This window comes from Oreochromis niloticus, linkage group LG20, assembly GCF_001858045.2.
Source record: "Oreochromis niloticus isolate F11D_XX linkage group LG20, O_niloticus_UMD_NMBU, whole genome shotgun sequence".
Classification (NCBI taxonomy): domain Eukaryota; kingdom Metazoa; phylum Chordata; class Actinopteri; order Cichliformes; family Cichlidae; genus Oreochromis; species Oreochromis niloticus.
The window spans coordinates 24,691,817-24,714,380 of NC_031984.2; the positions used below are offsets into that span (position 1 = coordinate 24,691,817).

The window sequence follows — 22,564 nt, forward strand, 5'->3', positions numbered from 1 at the left end:
GTCCAGGGTGGGGGGGAGACAGGATTTGAAGTGTGCTAAGACCAGCTGCTCTAAGCACTTAGTGATGATGGGGGTGAGTGCTACTGGGCGGTAGTCATTGAGGCTAGATGGGTTGGAGTTTTTGGGTATCGGGACGATGGAGGTGGATTTGAAGCAGGCCGGTACCACAGCGTGGGCCAAGGACAGATTGAATATGTCTGTGAGCACTCCTGCAAGCTCCCCAGAACACGCTCTGAGAACACGCCCGGGGATGCCATCAGGACCTGCAGCCTTGTGGACATTGATCCTGCTCAGCACCGCTCCTACATCGGTGGGGGAGAGAGTCAGAGGTTGGTGGTCTGTATTCACTGGCATCCAAAAATATATTAAATGAAAATACTGAGCTTATCGTTGATCAGCTTGCATTGTGTAGATCACAAATCTTTTGGTCTGAATCTTTTTTTATTTAAATTTTATAAAATCCACTGTGACTCTCTTTTTCATCAGTGGAACTCTGTCCCAGTCTGCTCCACCACCGGGAGATTCTCCGCTGTCCACGATGTCTTCACTATGGATGCCAGTGAATACAACACAAGAAAACTTGCAAATATCATTCAGCATTGATGGTGCCTCCACAGCTGTGTAAGTTATCCATGTCAAGAGCAGGAGTGCACCCCCTGTACAATTACAACTGCTTTGGTTTTGAAGTGTGCTTTGATAAACCCAGATTGTCCATCTACTTTATAGACTAGTTATCACACCATCTGTGAGTTCAGGCTCAGGTAAGTTGGGACTGTTGCCAGATACTTTTTTTTTTATAACATAATTCGGATTGGGGGGGGCTTAATTTTACCATTGCAGAGCTTCTCCTGTCTTTTGTTGCACGTCGCAAACTTTTATGTTGCTCACATCAAATTTGTATTTTTCTAAAAGGAATACAATGCTTCAGTTTAAAGAGATGATATGTTGTCACATTTCTAACATTTCAGCTTAGATATATATTACCCTCTCAGGTTACTCTGGATGAATGATTCTGAATTAACTCATAGCACAAAACTACGGTGGCCCTGAGAGGCCAAACGGACTGCAACCTAAGAAAACACCAGCAATAAGAAAAATGCTGCAAAAGTACACAAAACCAGGGGCGATTTTAACCCATTTTTGAATGAATCAAAGCACCCCCAAAGATTTCTTACTTTTTTTGGACAATATTTGCTGTCTGTGTGACACACTGCTAAAAATATAAAAACCATACAGTACTTGGTTGAGACATAACATTTTAACAACAAAAGTATAGATAACACCCCCCCCCAAATGGTTTGTTCCAGCTCGGCTCTCCCCTACTCTGGCTCTAGCGCCATTGCTGGCAGAGTGGCTGAGACGCAGCGGAGCGGAGGTGTAAGTGCCTGGCTTAAAACAGGACATATTAGCTGCATTTAACCTTCAGTTACTCTTTATATAGTTAGGTAGGAGTCATAACATGTTTCTTTTTAGCTGAAAAACATTACACCCAGGTAACCTCCAGTGTTGAAAACATGTTTTCCGACGATCCGTCCTGCTCTGTAGTAAAATCAGCGACATTTGACCGTCCTGTTGCTCCCATTGAAATGTATACAGCCTATTGAAAATCTAAAACTTAAAATTGTCCGTAGCCTGCTGTTGTTACCACTGTCCTGTTTGAAATGGATACTAACTAGCTAACTGACTGAATGCCCATTAACCTTATAACTCCTGTTGTGTGTGTGTGTGTGTGTGTGTGTGTGTGTTTGTGTACAGAGAGACAGCCAGGTTCATAATGGATATAGGGAAGTTTTTTCAAAAAAAGGAGCCACATTCAGGTAAAAGTGTAAAATCAAATGATCCCTCAATCAAAAATAATGTTGGATCAGTGTTTCAATATTCATATCTTTTATTAGATGTTCATGTGGTTTGGTTATTTGCCTTTTGGTTGAAAGTAGACTGAGAGAGGACTTTTTATTAGTGATCTTAATGGTATTTTTTCATATTAATGTAATTTTTCATCCAATTGAATACAATCTATTTGTGTATGATTGTCAGTCCAAAGAGGGAGAGAGGAAAGAGGGGAACATGAGGAGAAAGTACAAGGTCAGGAAGAACCAGGTAAGAAAACAGACAGGGAACAGTGACAGGCAAAACAGAAACTGTTAAACTGACAAAGAGAAAAAACCTGATTTTACTCATACAGTCTGGAAGTTGTGCCCTCCCTATATTAAAGCTGCTATACAGAATCTGCAAAACAAACTGGGTTGAAACATTTTTGACCCTCTTTAACAACATTCCAACATAACATTATCATTGATTGGGGAGATTAAAATTAATGATATATTTTTATGTGGTTCAGCCACAACTCTACTAAAACTTCCCTCGGGATGAATAAAGTATGATCAATCAATCAATCAATCAATCAATCAACCTCAGCCAGTAATAGGTAGGCCAACTTTTGGACCGTCCAGTTGTCTGTATGACTGCCGCAGTACAGTATCAGAAAGTGTCAAACAGAGCCCTGGTGGAGTGAGGAGCTGTAAAGAGAAGCAGATGCTCTGTTTATATTCTAAAAGTGTTTTAAGCTGGCTTGTTTCAAAGATTCTGTACAGCAGCTTTAAATGTTTTCCAAAAGCACACATACACTTATCAGTGTTTCTCAAACTTTTTACAGTGTGTACCACCTGAGAAAAATGTCAAGCTCTCCCAAGTACCACTATGAAAGCATGAAACTCATAAATCTTACAACACAAAATTAGTATTATTAGTAAAATTAGTATCTGCAGTAAAGATTTTTATTTGTAATAATTTATTCTGTTTTGGGAGTGTTTTTTATGTATCTGTATTATATTATACATACACATTAAAAGTGAATCTCTGTCCAAATGCACTCAGTTTACTTCTTACTCACTATGAGCATCATTCATCATTTTCTCCCAGTAATTAAGGTTAGGATATGTTTTTTTTTTTTTTATTCCAATCCATTCTTCTTTTGCAGCATTTAAATAACCTTTATCAGATTTGATGATTTTGTTACAGACTTTTCAAAAAAAGTGTTTTGTTTTTCTTTCACAAATGTGGGGATTAAATTGTGTTAAAATGTACAAAACAGTGATGTCATGTTTTGAGACGAGGACCCAGGCACAGAGAGACTTGTTGAATTTAAGAATCATATGATTTAAGAAAGAAATTTGCAGACTTGCACAGAGATGGTAAAATTATGATGACTGATAACGGAGATGAAGACAATAGACGATGAGGACAGGGAGGAACAGGGGTTTAAATGCACCCAGGAGACAGTCAGAGAGAACTTGGGACAACTGGAGACATTTAAGGATGCAGGGGCTGACAGAGACAGGGAAGAAGTCTCATTGTGACGTGTAAAGTTTATCTTGCCTGGCTGGGCAGCTCTCTGGGTGCTCAGCACCCCCAAAGCTCTAATCCTAGAATCGCCCCTGCACAAAACACAACGGAAATAGGATAAAACAAAACAGAAATAGGAAAAAACAGATTTCCAAAAGCACAACGGAAGTGTTCTTCTTAGCATATTTTGGTTCCCGCAACTGGTCCGTCGGGTAATTGTCTCCCCAGAAACACTTCCCTTGTGCTTCTGGATATCTGTTTTTTCCTATTTCTGTTGTCGTTTTTCCTATTTCTGTTTTGTTTTTTCCTATTTCCGTTGTCGTTTTTCCCATTTCCGTTGTGTTTTGTGTGGTTTTGCAGTGTTTTTCTTATTGCTGGTGTTTTCTTAAGTTGCAGTCTGTTTGGCCTCTCAGGGCCACCGTACAAAACACACTATTAGAAAAACAGTGTGAGAGAATTCTAAAGATTTTAAAGAAAATCTGTGACTGCTCTGAGACACTGTGCTGGTCGAAGATCAGCAGCTTTATTAAACACCAAAGTCAGTTACTGTTTCTGTTCCTATATAATGATACCAGTTACATGGACTTTTTTGGCTTTTTGTCTTTAACTTTCTCAGTAAAACAGCTGCAGTTTTCAGTGACAGCACATAAAATAGTATGTAACCATTCCATGTAAAATTAAAGCGCATGCGGTCAATGTCTTTACTAATTTTCTTATCCAGATGTAAGGAGAGAGCAGCATATGTCAATTGGGATATCCCTTCAGCTTTAGTAATTAACACTCTACATTTCATAGATATATCCCTTTGCAGCCACTGGTTGAACCTTTTTCGGGTTTTCTAATAGTATAATTGGAGTGAAGTTTGAAGAGCATCTTGACTTTTGGTCTTTGGATATTAACAGTCCTAGGTATGTGACTTCTTGTTTAACAGAAATATTACAGATAGCATTGGCAGTGCAGTCTTTAATTGCTAGCAACTCACATTTTTTTAGATTTAGACATAAACCAGAGGCCTCAGAGAAATCACTAATCATTCTTCAAGAAGAGTGTGGTGTCATCAGCTAGCTGGCTGATGATGAGCTCCTTATCAGCTATGCTGATTCCTTGTACAACACTGTTTGTACACAAATTCTTGCAACTTATATTTCAAAGTAAAAACAAATATGGTGAGATAGGACATCCTTGGCGAATACCACGTTTCAGGTCAAATCTCGGGGTGGAGTCGTTAATCATTTTAATTGAGCTATTGCCATTCGTGTATAAGGTTTTGATAGCTTTACAGAAAAATTATCCAAAGCCAAATTTTTCCAAAGAGTGGAAAATAAATTGATGTTCAATTGTATCAAAAGCCTTATAAAAATCCAGGAAGAGAATCAGAGTAATCAGAGTATCGAGCAGATCCAAAACCAGTCTAATGTTATTAAAAATGTGTCTATTTCTCACAAAGCCTGACTGTGTCTCATCAATAACTGTGTCCAAGACCTCTTTAATTATGTTGGCAAGTACTAAAGCCATAATCTTATAGTCATTATTGAGCAGACAGATGGGTCTACAATTATCAATAAAAAGTAAGTCTTTGTTTGGTTTTGGAATAAGTGTTATGAGACCTTGAGTAAGAGTAGGAGGGAGGGTGTTATTCTCTATACTTTCTATGAAAACCTGCAGTAAGAACGGAGCCAGGAGATTAGAAAATGATTTATATAACCCTGCAGTTATACCATCCGTGCCAGGAGATTTGTTGGGCTTAAGTGCAGAAATGGAACTACAAACTTCCTCCACCGTTAGAGAGCTGTCACAATAACTTCTATCTTTTACAACAATAGTTTTTAGGTTTTTAATATTATTGAGAAATAGTGTTGAGACGTCCTCATTATATTTTGAGTTGTACAGTTTAGTATAGAATTTGGCACAAAAATTGGACATTTCTCTGGGATTGTCAGAGACAATACCATTAATATTTAGTTGATGAATGGAGTTTGTTCTGGATCTGTATTTTTCAAGCCTGAAAAAGTAAGCAGAATTTTGTTCTCCCTCCTCCAGCCACCTCTTCCTGGATCTTACAAAAGTACCCTCAGCCTTGCGTCGATATAAACCGTCCAATTTATTTTGAAGGTCTAGTAAAGTTAATTTATCTTCCTCTGAGATTTCTTCTGCGGATTTTTGGTAATAAGAGGCAATTTTGCTTATCACTTCTTTCTCTTCAGCTTTCCTCAATTTAGTAATTTGACTCCCATATCTTCTCAAGAAGTGCTGACATTATCTGGTTTACATCAGCTGGGTCAGAGCTGCTGTACATCACCTTCTTTGGAGCTGGTGATTTAAGAGGTGTAACAGGGAGAGGTGGGAACTCATCCATTTCCTCTTCGGCTAACATGAGTGTTACCGCAGTAGCTGCGTAGTTATGGCAGCTATCCATTAGCACGTTGCTGGGCGTAGCATTCTCCTCGATAGCATTCTCAGGCGTTATCTTAGACTTGGAACTTTCCATTCCCCTTTTCGTTCCTTTCTGACTGGGCGTTCTGCTGCTTCTTGCCCTATGACTGTTGTATCTTCTCTTTTTTAGTGAATTGTACTTAGCAGCATAAAGTTAAGGTTTTACCGTTGTTCATGAACTTTCTGTGCAGAACTTGGTAGAGAGCGCCTACTCACTCTGCCATGTTGGCACGCCCCCCTTAATTTTGACTTAACACGCCAAATGCCATCATTTGGTCTCAGGATGAAAATACTAACAATCAGCGGAACTACTTTCAAATGTAGTCAGCTCTTTTCACATTTGCAAAGCTCATTTAAAAAAACTTAAATAGTTGGATGATCATTTTGTAGTATCTGAGAATGATTCATAATGAATAATCACAGATTTCAATATAATACACCAGTTAGAGTTAGTTAGTTATCAATCCTGAAGAAAGGGCTGAATCATGTTGATCCAAAGTTTTTAGTTAAAGAATAAGTTGATAGCAGAAAGAGAAACATGCTCAGCATTTTTTCAGTCACTTCATCACATGGAGGCAGTTGTCCAAATCATTCAGCACTTAACCCAATAATGCCCTTCATATCATATTTGATACATGAGTTTCTGAGACCTCTATTTTATCAACATGCTCAATACTTGCCATAATATCAAAATGTTATGGACAAAACTCTTTTTCTTTGTCTAAAATTAACATTATTTTTAACAAAAAGTTGCCAAAAATGGCCAATGTATCAAATGTGATGCAAAAAATATATAATAGATATATCATAAAAATATATCATACACATCATGATATAGCAAAAAAAATGTGTGGATTTTGTTATAAGAGTTAATAAACAGGGCAAGTCATGTAATCATTGTCCATATGATATGTGTGAACAGAATAATATTGAACCTTGGTGGTTGGTGCTTTTACCTATTTTCATGCATCTGAAGCAGTGTCTATATCGAGCTTGCTCTGATTCATTCTCACATTCCTGTATTCGACCTTCCAATAAGTCTTCACAAACAACTCTCAAATCATGTGATCTATAAATTTTCTACTTATATTATTTTGAATGCTCAGTAGTGTAATTAATCATTAAGGTGAAATATTAATTACAGTCCCCATACCATTTGCCAGCACAGGTTTTGTAAACCAAACTTTTCTAGTCCTCACATTGCTCATCTTAGCTAGCTAGCTAGCTAGCTAGCTATCTTCAGTTGCAGCTCTTAACCTCATTTCAGTTAAGTACAGTAACAGCAGCAGAACTAATATTTGAACTATAGCACTCTTTAATCAACATTCAAGCACAGCATAGTGATTTCTTTAGTCAAGGTAAATACACGAATTAGCTACCGAGCACGTGCTTTCCCTCAACGTCCGACTGCGAATTACTGAAAATGTGTTTACTTTAAAAAATGAAATATGTATTTGGCCACAGTAACTAAAGTTTCACTAACTAAAAACTAACTAAAATGTAGCTTTAAAAATAGCTGAAAACAGCCTATTTTAATAACCTCACTCCACTTCCTGCCACTGTACAAAAATCAAGCCAAAATTCCCTTTTTATGGGGACTGCCATCACTTTGTATTTTTGAAGCCAGTGTGTGCGTAGTAGCGAATAAAAGCAGATCAAAAGTACTCAAATACAACCACTTGTACACATAAAAAGAAAAACTCAGTTCACATCAATTTTATTTGTGCCAATTTTAAAAATTTATTATATTATAATATATAATATAATATTGCAAGGTAAAATCCCTACAATAATGCAGAGAAAACCCAACAATCCGAAGATCCCCTATGAGCAAGCACTTGGCGACAGTGGGAAGGAAAAACTCCCTTTTAACGGGAAGAAACCTTCAGTAGAACCAGGCTCAGTGAGGGGCGGCCATCTACCGGGACCGGTTGGGGGTGATGAAGCGACATAGATGAAATGCATGTCACTTCCTCACACATGCAGAGATGTCCTTATTGTCTTACATTTATGATGTTATAGCAAATACAGCCACTCCTGGGTTACGGATGTAATACACCCTCAGGATGGGCGGGTATTTAATTTTTTTTCTAATATTGTCTCTTTGTGATTTATTTTGACTTTGGAAACAAAACATTAATATTTTTTAACCAGCTTAAAAGCTGATTATTTCTTTGGAGTCAGTGTGAGAACTGGTAGGAGGGTTTTTTAGATGTGTTTGGGTTTGGCTGAAGGCCGGTGCTTGATTGTTTTTGCACCAGGATTGTATACTCTACGTAGAGTTGCCTGGGATTTACTTACAGGTGGATGGGGATGAACCCTTTCTTCTTCTGCCTTGAGAGTAACAGTAGACTTGAGGTTGAGTGAGCTCCTAGACTCAGACTGCTTGTTTGAGTTGTCTACAGTTTTAGACTGGGCCCTAGTGGAAATAATAGGTAGCTTACTGTCATATGTGGTAAGCTTGTTACCCATTTTGCCCTTAAGGTCTCTGATTTCTTTCTGTTGTTCTTTCAGCTCATTGTCATCTTTGGATGGAAAGTATTCCACATTTCTCAGGTCAAATCTCACCTTTTTCTGGGCTATTTTTTCATCCCCATCCTTTCTTTGCTGCTCTGGGGAGGCTTTTTTCTCGACTTGCACAGTGTGGCCGAGCGTGTCATAAAGTCCCTTCAGCTGTTGCAGCAGATCATCATTTTCTTTTTTCTGTACTGCATTCTTTTCTCGTTGAATGCCAATGTCAGTTTCCAGTTCTTCTATTACTTGCTCAAGCTTAAATACTGTGTGTTTGGACTTTGCCAGAGCTTTCTCAACCTCTTCTTTGTCCTCCACAGTTTGCGTCATCTTTGACTTCACTGCAAAGAGGTTGTCATTTCCAGAGCTAAGCTGTTTCTCGTGTTCTGTCTTTAGATCTGCCTGCTGCTGTTTGATAATATCCAGCTCAGTCTTTACAGCATTATAGCTGGTCTTAGCATTGTCAAGGTCTACTTTCGTCTCTTGGAGTTCTTGGGCCTTTTCTTTGATTTTATTCAGAAGTGTCTTTATAGTGTCTCTAGCTGTATAGAGTTCTTTCTCAATGCAGAACTTTGTCTCAGAAAGGAGCACTTTATCAGACCTAAGATTTTCAGTTCTCTTTATCTCCAGTTCCAGATCGTTTTCTGCTTTGCTAAGAGCAGTTTTCAGATGGGCTATCTTATTTTCTTGGGATGAAATTTTCTTCCCAGATTCCTGCATCTCCTTTTCAAATATAATTATTTGCTTAGTTTTAACCTTAAGACATTTTTCCAGGTGGTCGATAGTTAAACGTTGCCTTGGCAGCTCCTTTATCTGACTTTCAGATTCCAGGACTTTGGCTTTTACCTCTTTCCTCAACATTGTCTTGTTACATTCCTTCTCCCTAAGACGTGCTTTCAGTTCATCATTTTCGTTTGTCAGTTTGTTTTTCTCGTCTGTTGCCCAGCGCTTTCCTGCTTTATACTCCTCATTTTGTCTTTGACACTTTTTAAGTTCAGCCTGTAGTTTCTCTTTTTCTTCTTCCACACTTTTAACTTTCTGTTGACGGCAGTACACCTCCCTAGGTAGTGTAAGAAGCTCGTCTATCCTTCTTTCAAGGAAGTCATTACGATGAATGTACTTCTCATGGTTCTGAATCTCAGTTTGAAGCATCTCATGTTGTTTCTGCAGTTCTTTAACTTTTTCATTTTTTTCATCAGTCGTCTTGCTTAGCTTCATCATGAGTTCTTGTTTTTCCTGCTCATTTTTGATTTTAAGTACAACCAGAGATTCCACCTCCTTTTCTTTCTTGTCCCGCATCATTTTTTCAGTGGCACACTTATTTTCAAGGTGTTTGATTGCCTTATGAAGAGCCCGAAGTTTTGCCTCATATTTGTTTGTGAGATCTACATTCTGTGACTCTGCGGACCTTAGCTGGGATTTGGTTTCCAGCAAAACATTTTCCATTTTTTCCATCTTTTCATCTTTGGATTCCTCTGTCATCTTGAACTCCTCTGTCATCTTAGCAACCAGTTCCTGTTCTTCTTTCAAAGATGCTTCAAGAGTTGAAATCCTACAATTCTTTTCACTAATTTCCTCCAACTGAAGCTTTTCAGCTTGTTTGTACTTTTGTATTTCATTTCTGAGCACCTGCATTTCTTTGGACTCCTCTGTCATCTTTGCAACCAGTTCCTGTTCTTTTTTTAAAGATGCCTCAAGACTTGAAATCCTGCTATTCTTTTCATGGATTTCCTGGATCTGAAGTATGTTAGATTCTTGGTAATTTTCTACCTGATTACTGAGCATCTGTATGTCAAAGAAGCTTAGGGAACTCATTTTGAAACGAATGTATTTAGTTTAGTTTATATAACGTGTAAAGTGTTCGCAAGGGAAACTGAAACCATAGCTAGTTCAGAACTACAGCAATGTATGGGTTCAAGTTATGTATTTGGGGGGTATTTATGGGCTCTGACTCCGCCCCCCCAGAACTTTCTTCAAAAGAGTTCAAGTGACGTTATCGCCGAAAGTTATTTACGTCGTGACGTTCAAAGGACAGTCTATTAAGGCGTCATTTTGTAGTAGAATGGGTTAGGGATAAATCAGTAAAGTCATGGAGGCTAAATTTGATATTGTGTCTTTACAAGTTTGATCAGCTTGGATTGCGATTTTTTTGCAGACTTTACCGATACTTGGCCTGTCTTCAAGTTTAAGGTATCTGTCGTTTCCCACCGTATCCCGCCCAGATCGATCCATTTATGTACGAGCCCATCCGTCCCGGATCCGTTCATCGGGGCTCATCGCTATTGTTGTAGTCACCTGCCCGGAGCTAACAACAGCTGTTGAGCTGACTATTAAGCTAACATTATGCCCGCTAATGTTAGGTTCACGTGTCCTAAACGTCACACGTTTCCTGTGATAAACAGTTGCATTAAATTTGAGAGGTTACCAGCGTCAAAACATTAGCAATAGGTGACAACAACGAGTACTGGAGGATTTATTTAATTATTTATTTAGACCCATTTCTTCAGTATAAGAAGCCATACTATGAGAACACCGCAATACAAATAGAGCTAATATGGCGAACGTCACAAAAGTACTTATTCTGCAGAAACAATTTAACCATTTGTGTTTAACAGTATATGAATTTATATGACTACTGTTTATGTCTAAGAGTAAGCTCAGTTTTAATATTTTATGTCATTCTATAATGATCATAGCGTATGCATAGATGAGGCATATTCGTCTATTTTATATATATGTACATATGTATCCTATTATAATGAACATAGTGTATATATGTATGAATGTTTGATTCAAAGATAAGATTAGACATTTGAAATAAATTAATAACAAATAAAAATCTAGCAGGTTGAGCACTGTGTGAGCCAGGAAACATTCAAGCAGATGAAAAATATATTAAATGAAAATACTGAGCTTATTTTTGATCAGCTTGCATTGTGTAGATCACAAATCTTTTGGTCTGAATCTTTTTTTTATTAAACTTTTGTAAAATTCACCGTGACTTTCTTTTTCATCAGTGGAACTCTGTCCCAGTCTGCTCCACCACCAGGAGATTCTCCACGCTCCAAGATGTCTTCACTATGGATGCCAGTGAATACAACACAAGAAACTTGGAAATATCATTCAGCATTGATGGTGCCTCCACAGCTGTGTAAGTTATCCATGTCATGAGCAGGAGTGCACCCCCTGTACAATTACAACTGCTTTGCTTTTGAAATGTGCTTTGATAAACCCGGATTGTCCATCTCCTTTTTGACCTAGGTATCACACCATCTGTGAGTTCAGGCTCAGGTAAGTTGGGACACTTTAGCTATCAATCCTGAGGAAAAGGCTGAATCACATTGATCCAAAGTTTTTAAAGTAAAGAACAAGTTGTTAGCAGAAAGAGAAAGATGCTCAGCATTTTTTTTACAGTCTTTTTTACAGTCTTGGAGCCAGTTGACCAAATCATTATCATGTAAAGCAGAATTATTCAATAAAGAAAGTGGAAAATCACACTTCCACTCCATACCCCCGGACAAAAAGCAAACTGATTATTGTGCACTTTAATGTGCAGACTCAGTACAGAGCATGATCATGTATCCTAAATCCAGAATAGATTTGCAGTCTGTGACATCATTGAAGTTGCAACTATCCTGTTTATGCCATGTTTAGAATGAAATGAATCCTGTCAATCGCTACTATTCATATCAATAAATATGTTCTTCAGAACATGCATTGATATTTGCTGCTGGAAAGCACACACAGCCTCAATGAAATGCATGTCAACTTATTTAGTAAAAATATAACCACATTATCAGAACAGTTTCCACGTTTGCTGTGTTTCAGTTCAAACATGTTTTAAATCTGCATCAGTGATTTATGTCATTAAATTACCTCGTCATCTTCTTTCTGCCGCAGCAACTTCACTCTTATTTAGGTGATTCATGACAAGCCACGCTGTTAAAGCATCCCAAGGAGAGAAGAACATTTGAGGACAACCTTTTTGTATTGCAGCCAGACACCAGGGGGCGATAGAGACGTTTTCTACTGTCTTTGATCCGGCACCAGTTACTGCTACTTACGTCAAAAGAAAAACAGTGCGTCAACGAGTACTTCCGGTGTCATGACCTCTCCTCTCACGTGTGCACGGAGGAAAAGTATAGAAGAAGCTGCTTCCGTAGAGCTGAAATAAATCCGCTCGTTGTTTCCTGCCCAGAACTAAAGAAAGAAGAGGAGTGTTTGAGCGCAGTAGGAAAAAAAAAAAAACCCTCTTTCGCCATGGCTCTGTACCTGAAAGCAGCAGAGATCATGGAGAAGGTCGAGGGGAAACAGGGGGCTTTGAAAACTCTTGTTTACGACAGTCAATTCAAGAACATTAAGCAGCTGTTTGCTCTGGTTTGTGAGACCCAGAAGTTTTCCTCCATCCTGCAGGAGATCATCGAGTCCACCAAGCTACTCAGGCATACCAAGCTAAAGATGCCCCTGGCTAAGGTGCTCGTGTACGACCTGCTGATAGGCCAGGGGCTGAAGTGTGGCGGATCCTGGAAGGCCATGATGATGAAGCATCGCTCCAGGCTGCAGGCGGAGTTGGCTCGCATGAAAGTGAAGCAGAAGGTAAGCAGGAATGAAGACCTGCTTCCTTGCAGTGTCAAACACCCTGCGGGGGACCAGCTGCCTAGATATGTACGTGTGAACACTCTGAAGACCACTGTGGAGGATGTTGTGGACTACCTGAAGAGGGATGGCTTCTCCTACCTGGGGAAGGCTTCCAGGCTGGAAGACTTATCCCTGAAGGACAGATACTTTTTGAGTGACCTGCACCTGCCAGAGCTGCTCGTCTTCTCTCCTAAAACTGACTTCCATGACCACTTCCTGTACAAAGCAGGCCACATAGTTCTGCAGGACAAAGCCAGCTGCCTCCCAGCTCATCTCCTTAGTCCTTCACCTGGTAGCCACATCATTGATGCTTGTGCCGCACCCGGCAACAAAACCAGCCAGCTGGCAGCCATCATGAAGAACAAGGGCAGGCTGTTTGCTTTTGATTTGGATGGAAAGCGCTTGGCCACCATGTCAACTCTCCTGCTCCGTGCAGGGGTCACCTGTCAGCAGCTGGCCAACCAGGACTTCCTGAAGGTGGACCCCGACAACCCGCAGTATAAGGATGTTGAGTACATCCTGCTCGATCCCTCCTGCAGTGGTTCAGGTAGAGTGACCAGTTATCCCTGTGTTTGTATGACTGCAGTAGGGTTCTTTAGAACATCTGTGCATATGTATCTTCAATTTGTGATGCTTTAGTTTGAATGCAAAATGTATCATATTTATTTCATTTTTTTAAACATTGAATTTGTTGTTTATCTAACAAACGTTAGTCATAGATGTGGGTGTGCAGAGTAGAAACTGGAATAAAAACCCGTTTAGGCATCACAGACCTCTCAAGTTCATGTTTCCCCCTAAGCAGATACTGCAAAGCTTGGCTGTGTTTCACAAGTATAAGCAAGAATCAGAGTCCCAGTGTGCAAATAAAGAAACAAACAGCTTAATTATAGTAAAAAAACAACAACCAAAAAAAATGTAATCTGTGTGTGTCGGGGTTCAGGTATGGTGTGCCTCCAGGACAACACCTCTGCTGACCAGGAGAAGGAGCAAGCTCGTCTGGCTTCTTTGGCCTCCTTCCAGCTGCGCTGCCTTAACCACGCTCTCAGGTTTCCCAGACTGAAGCGCCTGGTTTACTCCACCTGCTCCATCCACAAACAGGAGAACGAGGAAGTGGTAGCTGCCTGTCTGCAGCAGAACCCCGGCTTCAGGTAGCAACAGCCTGAAGACATTCAGACTGTTTATTTATCATTTTAACGCATTCTATTCTTATTTAGCTGTCTAGACGATAAAACCTGGAGATTTTTTTTATTTTTCTGTGATCTCTCCACCTTGACACACATGCATGTTATAGTAGCAGTACTGCATTGTAGTGTTGTCAATAAAATTTGACGTTACTGGTGTGTGAGACCATTTTCAGGACTATGCAATGACACTGACGGCACAAGATTTAAGATTTTCATTAAAAGAGGACTGTGACAAAGTGCAGCTCTGACAGTGAAATAATTTCAAATATCCATAATTCATATGTAATGGGGGAGGGGGTTACGGTTTTGTTTCTAAGTGTAGAGATGCAGGCTGAGGTAGCTTTTACAAACTCAAAACATGTTAAAAAAATGCAACAAATGTTCAGGTGTTCAGTGTTGGGGTTTTGATCCCTGAGGTATGTTATTTATGCCAAACTGGTTGTTAGAAGTGTTACTCGAATCCTTTCGTGTCTCCCCGTCCAGACTGGTTCCTCTGTTGGCTGAGTGGCCTGAGCGAGGCCTGGAGCCCCTCCCACAGTGTCTGCGTGCCAGCACCGCCAAGACCCTCACGCACGGCTTCTTCGTGGCCCTGCTGGAGAAACACAGCGAGCCTGGAAATACAAAGCAAGAACTGGTTGTTCAGAGAAGGTGAATACTTTAGTGTCATGTAAACTTACAAAAAAAACCTTAACACCAGCTGTTACATTGAGTTAAGGCCTTGAAGGTCTGCGCACACATCTGTGTGGTTAGCTAACAGTGTGTTTAGCTAAATAGTTTTTAGTTGTACCTGTTATATTTGATTTTCTGTATTTGTTCCCTATCTGCTCATAAAACATATTGAATTTGTCAGTAATTTTTTTTCTTTTGTTTAATTCTACTGTAACACTGTCTAGATCTGTTCAAATCTTTGTTTTGGGATAAAACATGATTGCCTGATGAAAGTAGCTGTGCAACTTATTATTTTAATGTTTCTCTCTGCTGTGGAAGTTTGCTGTAGTGTTTTTAGATGAGTAGGTTGACTCTTGCTCTTTACTCCGTCACAGCGGCCCAGAGGTGAAACCACGCAATCTGCCTTCCTCTGAGAAGAGACCTGCAGCTTCAGAAGAAGACTCTGAAGCTTCAGAGACAGAGGACAGACCAACACCTGTAGGAGGACAGACTGGCAGCAAACCCAACAATAAGAAGAGGAGGAAGAGGAAGAAAAAAAAGAAGGGGGCAGAAACTGCAGAGTGAAATTTAAAATTGGACTGCTGCACAGTTCGTCTGGATGAACAGTGCTGTTGATTTCTAATTGAGATGTAACTGAAAAGTAAAGATACTTTTTATTTTTACCGCGTCACATCTGTGTGTTATTGGTGCTGCTTGTTTTCGAGATATGTTTTCAGGTATTTTAGTCCCCTCCTGAATTATCCAGCAGGGGGCAGCAATCAGCAGCCAGCTTGCCTGTAGAGTGAATTTTATTTCCGGTAAAAACGGCGTCAGCTATTGGTGGAAACAGTGGTCTGTTTTGTAACTGTTACCAAACTCTTTTGTAACTGATAAATGTTTCAAACTGACGGCGATAAGCGGTGACCTGCAGTGCTGCATGCTGGCTTTGAGTCCAGCAGGTCTTTTGGCGTACACGGAGTAAGTCACTTTAACACTTAAGTGATTTAGTACTTCACCGGATAATGCACGACACCGCTCCCAGCAAGGACGCTTATTAAAGTTGTCCTTTTTCTTTTATTTACAACTGGGGAAAAAGTAAGACGGCAGGCCGCCTCCAGCAGCTTCTCCCCCGGCCCTGACAGCAGAATGTCCTCGGTGCCCAAAGTGACACTGTCCGGAGGTTTGGAGATCTGCCGGGTCCTGAACGGGATGTGGCAGGTGTCCGGGGCGCACGGAGCGGTGGATAAAGCCAGGGCAGGTGAACAGTACACCCGGGGAAGCTATTACTGAAAACAATAGCTGGCTGTCTTGATTTTATTTTTTCCGTATGCTTTATTCATTCAGTGAACTTATTAGGTACAGTTATAATGCAGTTTAATACAATAATCCTACAAAAAATGAAGCACTCATGTAGAGTTGTACTGTTGGTCTATTTAAATTGTTCTGGGATAAATAAATAATAATAGCTAAAACGTATCTGGGCAAACTAAGGATGATAATTAAAGCTGGATTGATACACTAGAAATGATTCACACTACTTCTCTAAGCTCCACCACGCATCGCCTTTGCTGTGCTGCTTTCCTCCTTTTCTCTGCTTTCCTCTTTCCTCTCATGCCTGTAGTTGAGGCCATGCAGGAGTATGTAGATGCTGGTTTAACCACATTCGACATGGCAGACATTTACGGGCCTGCAGAGGAAATCTTTGGACAGTTTAACAGCCAGGTAAGTGTGTATATACTGAATTCAGTATTACTTACACATCGCCAAATCACCACAGCAGTTACCTCAAGCCACCTTATATTGTAAGGTAAAGGCTCTAAAATATTAGAAAGAAACCCCAAGAATAAAATGCACTTGGTGAGAGTGTGAAGGAAAAACTCCCTTTGAACAGGAAGAAACCGCAGACAGACCAGACTTGGGGCGAGGCACCAATTGGTTTGGGGTGAGAGGAAGACAATACACTATCAGAAAGAAACCCCAACAATTACACAATCCCTTATGAGCAAGCGCTTGACAACAATGGGAAGAAAAAAGCCATTTTAATTTGAAGAAACCTCAGTTTTGCCAACTATTTGCCAGCTTTATTCAGTGTGCTGGAAGATATCAATACAGGAAAATTAAACTTGAGTGAGGAGGGACAGGGGACTCTTACTACTGTGATGTTTAAAATCTGATGTTTACACAGTTGCAGTTGGAGTGATGTACCGCAGCGTGTTTGTATGTGTGATATTCACAAGAAAAAGATGAACTACAGAGAGCAGAAAGGGTAGAGCAGGGTTCCTGATTTAGAGACAGAAACCTGTGTAAATTCTGTCATATGCTGAGAATCATTATTTATTTGACAGTAAATAACGACCTTGCCTTAGGAGATCTTGACAGGACCTTGTCAAGTATTTTGTAGGAAAACACAATTACATCAGAATTTAAAGATAAGATAAGAGATAAAATGAACCTTTATTAGTCCTGCACGTGGGAAAAGTTTTGTGTCACAGAAGAAAGTGCTGATATTTTTTTTTAGCATTGGTTATTCACAGAGGTGCAGATACTTGGCGTGCACTTTAAGACACTCCCACACTCACCAGTGCCAGTGTGTGCGCTCAGGTCAGTTAATGCAATATCAGCTGATGCGTTGTGGCAGTCTGATAGTGTCGGCCTTTGTCGGCTGTTCACCTGGAATAATGTGCAGATGACCGGAAAGCTCTTCGCTCATTCAGCAAGCTTCTTGTTTTTATTTCCCCACACAAGCTGTCCAGGCTTTTTTCCCTCTATAATGAAAACCCATCCACATATACTTTTTAACTCTTCCACCCTTAATTCAGAATTAGTGTGTTCAGTCTAGCTGTAAAACGTAACCCCGCTCAGTCATTGATGTTTTTTCAGCTTTTATCTTTGTTTGATCTTTAGCTGAAGTCCAAATCCTCTGGGAGTCCCAGCCCGGCTCTGCAGGGTTTGACTAAATATGTGCCGAGACCTGGACTGATGGAGCGCAAGGTGAGCCGCTCAGTCTGCCGTGCTTTTAACGGTGAGACCGGTTTTATCCACTAGAGAGCAGTGCATGTCTTTATTAAGAATCAAAGCATAACCTTGCTGCCAGTATTTCTTTTCTGTCTTTATCTCTATGAATGGCTTGAAATAGATACAGCTAGGTTTGATTCTGGTATCAGTCCATAAAATCCAGCACTCAGCTTTGACATTTTTTGATGTTTCTGGGAGAACTTTAAAAAATATCAGCTGAACTCTCTCTGTTCTTGCAGGTGGTGGAGAAGGCGTTGCAGCGGTCCATGACTCGAATGCAGGTGGACACCCTGGACTGTGTTCAGTTTCACTGGTGGGACTATAGAGACAAGAGATATCTGGAGGCACTGGGTCACCTCTCTGACCTGCAGCAGGAAGGAGTCATACGTATGTGCAGTGTATGCACAATTATAAATCAACAGACAACATATGATTATAATATGAACTCATAAGTCTTTATGAGGGACAAAAAGGAATGACAAAAAATTGCTTTGCACTCTGGGAAACTCTGAGGAGAACAACATAAATGTATATAAACACAAGAATTAGACTCTTTTGGTGGCTAATCATGGTTTAATATCAGCGTGGACTTTGATATAGATATAAAAACACAAACACAGCAATTTTCCATTGGCTGAATTTTTAAAAAAATCAGCTTGATTCAATTACTTGTTTTTTTCCCCACTGAGTCAATATTAATCTTAACAGTTCCCAAAACTTTGAACTTCATTTGTACATATTTGAAGTTTGATGTAATATGTTTACAGGTAGCATGACCTGTTATCAGCTTGGTTTATGAAATGTGTTTTTTCTATATAAAATGTAAAATCAGATTTGGTTTTGACTCTTAACAACAAATCTTGACTAATGTGTGTTGTTATTGCATCGTATTAAATCTTGACTACAGTACCAGAGGTGTGCTGGTTCCCAGACACACAAGTTAAGACTATGACTATTTTCTCCTCAGGTGAGCTCGCCCTCACTAACTTTGACACACAGAGGTTGGAAGAGATCACCGGCAAAGGCATCCGCATTTCCAGCAACCAGGTAACACATCCCTCTACATGTGAGAACACTGCTCCATCACATTTAGGATAGTCTTCCTCTTCTCTCTGTGTTTAATGTGGCCGTCTGTGCAGGTTCAGTACTCGGTGATTGACCAGCGACCTGCAGCCAGGATGGAGCAGTTCTGTGTGGCCAACAACATTAAGCTCCTCACTTACGGCACGCTCGGTGAGATATAACTCCTTTATTTGCATGCTGTCATCTTACATTAACAATATTCGACTTCAGTCTCTCTTCAGTAGACGTTACTTCAGCTTTAGTCATGCGAGTTGTGCATTAATATTGTTGTGTGGGACTGTAAAATGGTGGGTTTCTGAGATGGAGTCAGATGACATGACGACACATCCTCTTTCTCTCTCCCTTGCTTGCATTTTTTTTCCCTCCCACCTTCTATTTTCTGTTAACTTTCCCCCCTCTGCATCCCATCCTCGTCCTAACCACAATGGTCATCACTTCTCCCCTCCCTTCATGTTTTCCATACCGTTTCCCACTTATCTCCATCCTTCCGCCCCATCTGTCCTCCGTCTTCTCCCCTCTCTCCACCCTGACATTTTTAACTCCTTCATCCGCCCCCCTCCATTTCACTTACATCCATTTTTTCTTGGCGCAGCTGGCGGTCTGCTCTCTGAACGCTATCTCGGAAAGGTGGAGCCTATGTCTAGGGCGGAGCTCTACACCGCCTCCCTTTCCAAGTACAAGAACATGATCGACACTTGGGGTGGCTGGAGTCTTTTCCAAGATCTCCTCGCCACCTTGGAGACTGTAGCTAAGAGACATGACTCCTCAATAGCCAGCGTGGCGACGCGTTACGTGCTGGACCGGCCTGCAGTGGGTGGAGTCATTGTGGGTTGCCGGCTAGGCGTCGCAGGGGCGGGGCAGCACATCAGTGACAGCCTGCGTAGCTGCAGCTCTGACCTGAAGCTGACGGCTGAAGATCTCTCCACCATCGAAGCAGTGACACAACGCTCCAGGGACCTCATGGCGATCATCGGGGACTGTGGGGACGAGTACAGGAACTAAAGAGGGAGGGGGGACTGACTAACTGGATGTGACAGATCGCTGCAGAGGAGGAGGAGGAGGAAATAGAAAGATCTCCCACAGAACACGGAAAAGAGAAAAAGAAGCAATTTCTTTTGTTTTTTTAATGAATTTTTTCTTTGACTTCTACAACCCCCCACCCCCCAAAATGCAACCTAAAAATCCCCTTATTTGGAATAATTTTCCCATTTTATATGCTTAAACCACTGAGGTGCTTTAAGAAGCTTCTCTTTCAGCCTTGAATGCATGCAGATGCTTAAATATACATTCAAGTGTCAAGTGTGTCCTTAAGCCTTAAACATTTAGAGAAATTTCTTTTTGTATCGCCTTAAAATAAATGTATTTTTCTGTTAGCTTTAGTAAATTAAAATAATGCTAAAGTTGCATCTTGCAATGAACATAGGACCAAAATATATGAATGTATGTAACATGTTCTATTTACTCACAGGGTGTGGCGTGCAGTGATGTGTAAGGATGTAGGGAAGCCTGGAGCACTGTTGTACTAAATGAATTTAAGACAAAAGCATGTAATTTATCAAGGAGCTCTATCATCTGGACTTTATAAAAAAAGATAAATACTTATTTCAAATTTAGCAGTGGAAGAAGTAACCAGGTGATGGATAACTCTACTGTTATTTCTTGTCAACAAAATTAATACGACTCCTGATTTTCATCATAAATGTATTGGGAATTATGCTTATGTGTGTATGTATGCATATTTTCTTTTTTCAAAATATTTTGAAAGATACTTTTGTCATGTACCTGGAAAGACTAATTACAGGGAAGACAAATATGGGAGTGTGATAATATTATTTTATGTTTTCATCTTTTCGGTTGACTTTCTCATTTCTCTTCTTACTAAATGACCTTTTTTCTTTCAGATGTCTGTCATGTTCACGAATGTCAATGTGAAACAATAAAAATAAGGAAAAAAAGACCAAAGAGTGTGCTGCTTTTGTATGAAGGATGGTGAAATTCTGTGTTTGTGGTGTTTGAAGAGTTAGGGCATAATTATTTTAAAATGCCTGTGAATAATCTGTGTGTGTGCTGCATGACTGAATTTTATTTTGCATGTATTTCGCATGTGTGTTTTGAAGGTGCTCAAGAAGCAACAATCTAATGTGACAGGAGGCGACCGCGTGTGGTCAACAGTACGACAGCGTTTCAGAGAGAAACAGCCAGCCTGTGTGCAGCCACAGCACCTACAGTGTGTGGAGAGTGTAAACATACAGCCACATACTGTACTTGCACGCATGCAGTCTGTCAGTGCATTTCACTCTGCTCCCTCACACAGCCCCAGGTGACACACTGTCCATCTCAAACACCAGACAGAGTCGTGCAGCGCTATAGGAGACCAAAGGTGATGAGGTCCTGAAATTCAGTGTAGGATTGAAGTCCGGTACGAGGACGGGGAGGATCTTATTGTCTTATTAACACCAAAGCAAAGTTTGCATTCAGTGTTTGTGGGGTCAAGAACTCTATATCCAAAATAACACTTATTTATGTACTCGATTAATATTACACTGTCATCACAGACGTCTTCTTCAGGCATTTTAATTTTGAATCTATAGGTTAGGATACAATAAAGTGTTGGTAAAAATAGGCAGTGTGTTGGAAATCAATTAAACTCAGTATTTATTTGAATAATACAGAAAGAATGTATATTACATATTTTTGTGTTTTTGAACTTACTCATTTTGAAATTACTCATTTTAAATTTGATGTAAGCAAAAAGTGTGGACATGTTTAGATTTTGAGATTTTTTTCAAGAAGTCTAAATTTCTTGTCTTTGCGTGTCATGCAGTGTTAACTCTCAGTTGCTGCTTAATCTTTCTTACAAACTAAATTTCATAGTTTAATGACTTTATTGCAGTTATGAATAAATCTGAATGCAACAAAAAAACAAAAAACAAATGTTTGACAGCCGCACTCTGATAGTTCTTTTATGCTGTGGGCTGCATTTTTCTGGTTTGGGTCCACTTAGAGGAAAAACTCACCACAAATCAACAACCCCATAATAGGAGCAGTCTCTTCACCCTCATCCATAGTGCAAATGGCTTATCTAATGCTTTAAGAAGCATGAAAACATGCGACACATATGCTCACATCACATTAGATGACGCTGGTGCTCCATCACTCAGTCTTGTAGAATCAACCCAAAGCTGTTCTGGGGAAACACCACATTTTTCCTTTAATCTGTCACCTTGTATGTATATAAGGCAGCCAACTTAAATCTTTCAATGGGCTGTTAAATTATTAACGCACATTAAATATAGATGATACACAGTAGCTGTGTGCTTGTGTGATCCTACAGCCAGTCACCAGAACACTTTAATTTGACTGCTTCATAACTGAAAGATTTAGTTTAAAGCAATTATTCGATTGCTTGAGGCCACAGTGACCACTATTCAGCAAATTAACGCACATACAAAGTTAAACTATAAGCTTTTTAAGAAAATACATTTTCATAGCGGTAACAGCTGGGCTATTGCTAATAAAATTAATGCTGGTTTTCTTGTATTAAAGTGTGACAGTGATGGTAATTCACTTTAATAAAGCACTAAATCACAACAGTCTCAGAAAGCCCCAGCAATTCCTGATGCCATATGAGAAGGCACTTGGTGACAGTAGGAAGGAAGAACTCCCTTTTAACAGGAAGAGGGGAAAGAGAAGTGAAAGAAGAACAA

The 22,564-nt window shown here is 40.0% G+C and overlaps 3 protein-coding genes across 5 annotated transcripts; 2 read left to right on the plus strand and 1 right to left on the minus strand.

Annotated features, from left to right (window-relative positions):
- The first annotated feature begins 485 nt into the window (after positions 1-485).
- Positions 486-15,442, plus strand: nsun5 (NOP2/Sun RNA methyltransferase 5). 2 transcript variants are annotated; one of them, XM_025901435.1, is made up of 7 exons: positions 486-621; positions 11,307-11,440; positions 11,551-11,580; positions 12,190-13,474; positions 13,868-14,075; positions 14,595-14,759; positions 15,155-15,442. In XM_025901435.1, the coding sequence occupies exons 4-7, from the start codon at positions 12,550-12,552 to the stop codon at positions 15,342-15,344; spliced, it is 1,488 nt and encodes a 495-aa protein (XP_025757220.1). In that variant the 5' UTR covers positions 486-621; positions 11,307-11,440; positions 11,551-11,580; positions 12,190-12,549; the 3' UTR covers positions 15,345-15,442. The 2 variants fall into 2 exon arrangements, with proteins under 2 accessions (XP_025757220.1, XP_003444898.1); XM_003444850.4 differs by lacking the exon at positions 486-621 and adding an exon at positions 10,290-10,479.
- LOC109196174 (golgin subfamily A member 4-like) lies at positions 7,582-9,960 on the minus strand. The gene is made up of 2 exons (XM_019349534.2): positions 9,946-9,960; positions 7,582-9,771 (listed from the first exon to the last, which is right to left on the minus strand). The coding sequence occupies exon 2, from the start codon at positions 9,769-9,771 to the stop codon at positions 7,987-7,989; it is 1,785 nt and encodes a 594-aa protein (XP_019205079.1). The 5' UTR covers positions 9,946-9,960; the 3' UTR covers positions 7,582-7,986.
- A 138-nt stretch (positions 15,443-15,580) lies between the features above and the next one.
- Positions 15,581-20,652, plus strand: LOC100689745 (uncharacterized oxidoreductase At1g06690, chloroplastic). Of its 2 annotated transcripts, none has more exons than XM_003444849.5 (8): positions 15,581-15,737; positions 15,856-16,017; positions 16,381-16,481; positions 17,664-17,750; positions 18,014-18,161; positions 18,742-18,821; positions 18,914-19,007; positions 19,450-20,652. In XM_003444849.5, exons 2-8 carry the CDS (start codon positions 15,906-15,908, stop codon positions 19,857-19,859), a joined length of 1,032 nt encoding a protein of 343 aa, XP_003444897.1. In that variant the 5' UTR covers positions 15,581-15,737; positions 15,856-15,905; the 3' UTR covers positions 19,860-20,652. The 2 variants fall into 2 exon arrangements, with proteins under 2 accessions (XP_003444897.1, XP_005478389.1); XM_005478332.4 differs by having other exon boundaries at positions 15,588-15,737; positions 15,847-16,017.
- Positions 20,653-22,564: the final 1,912 nt, after the last annotated feature.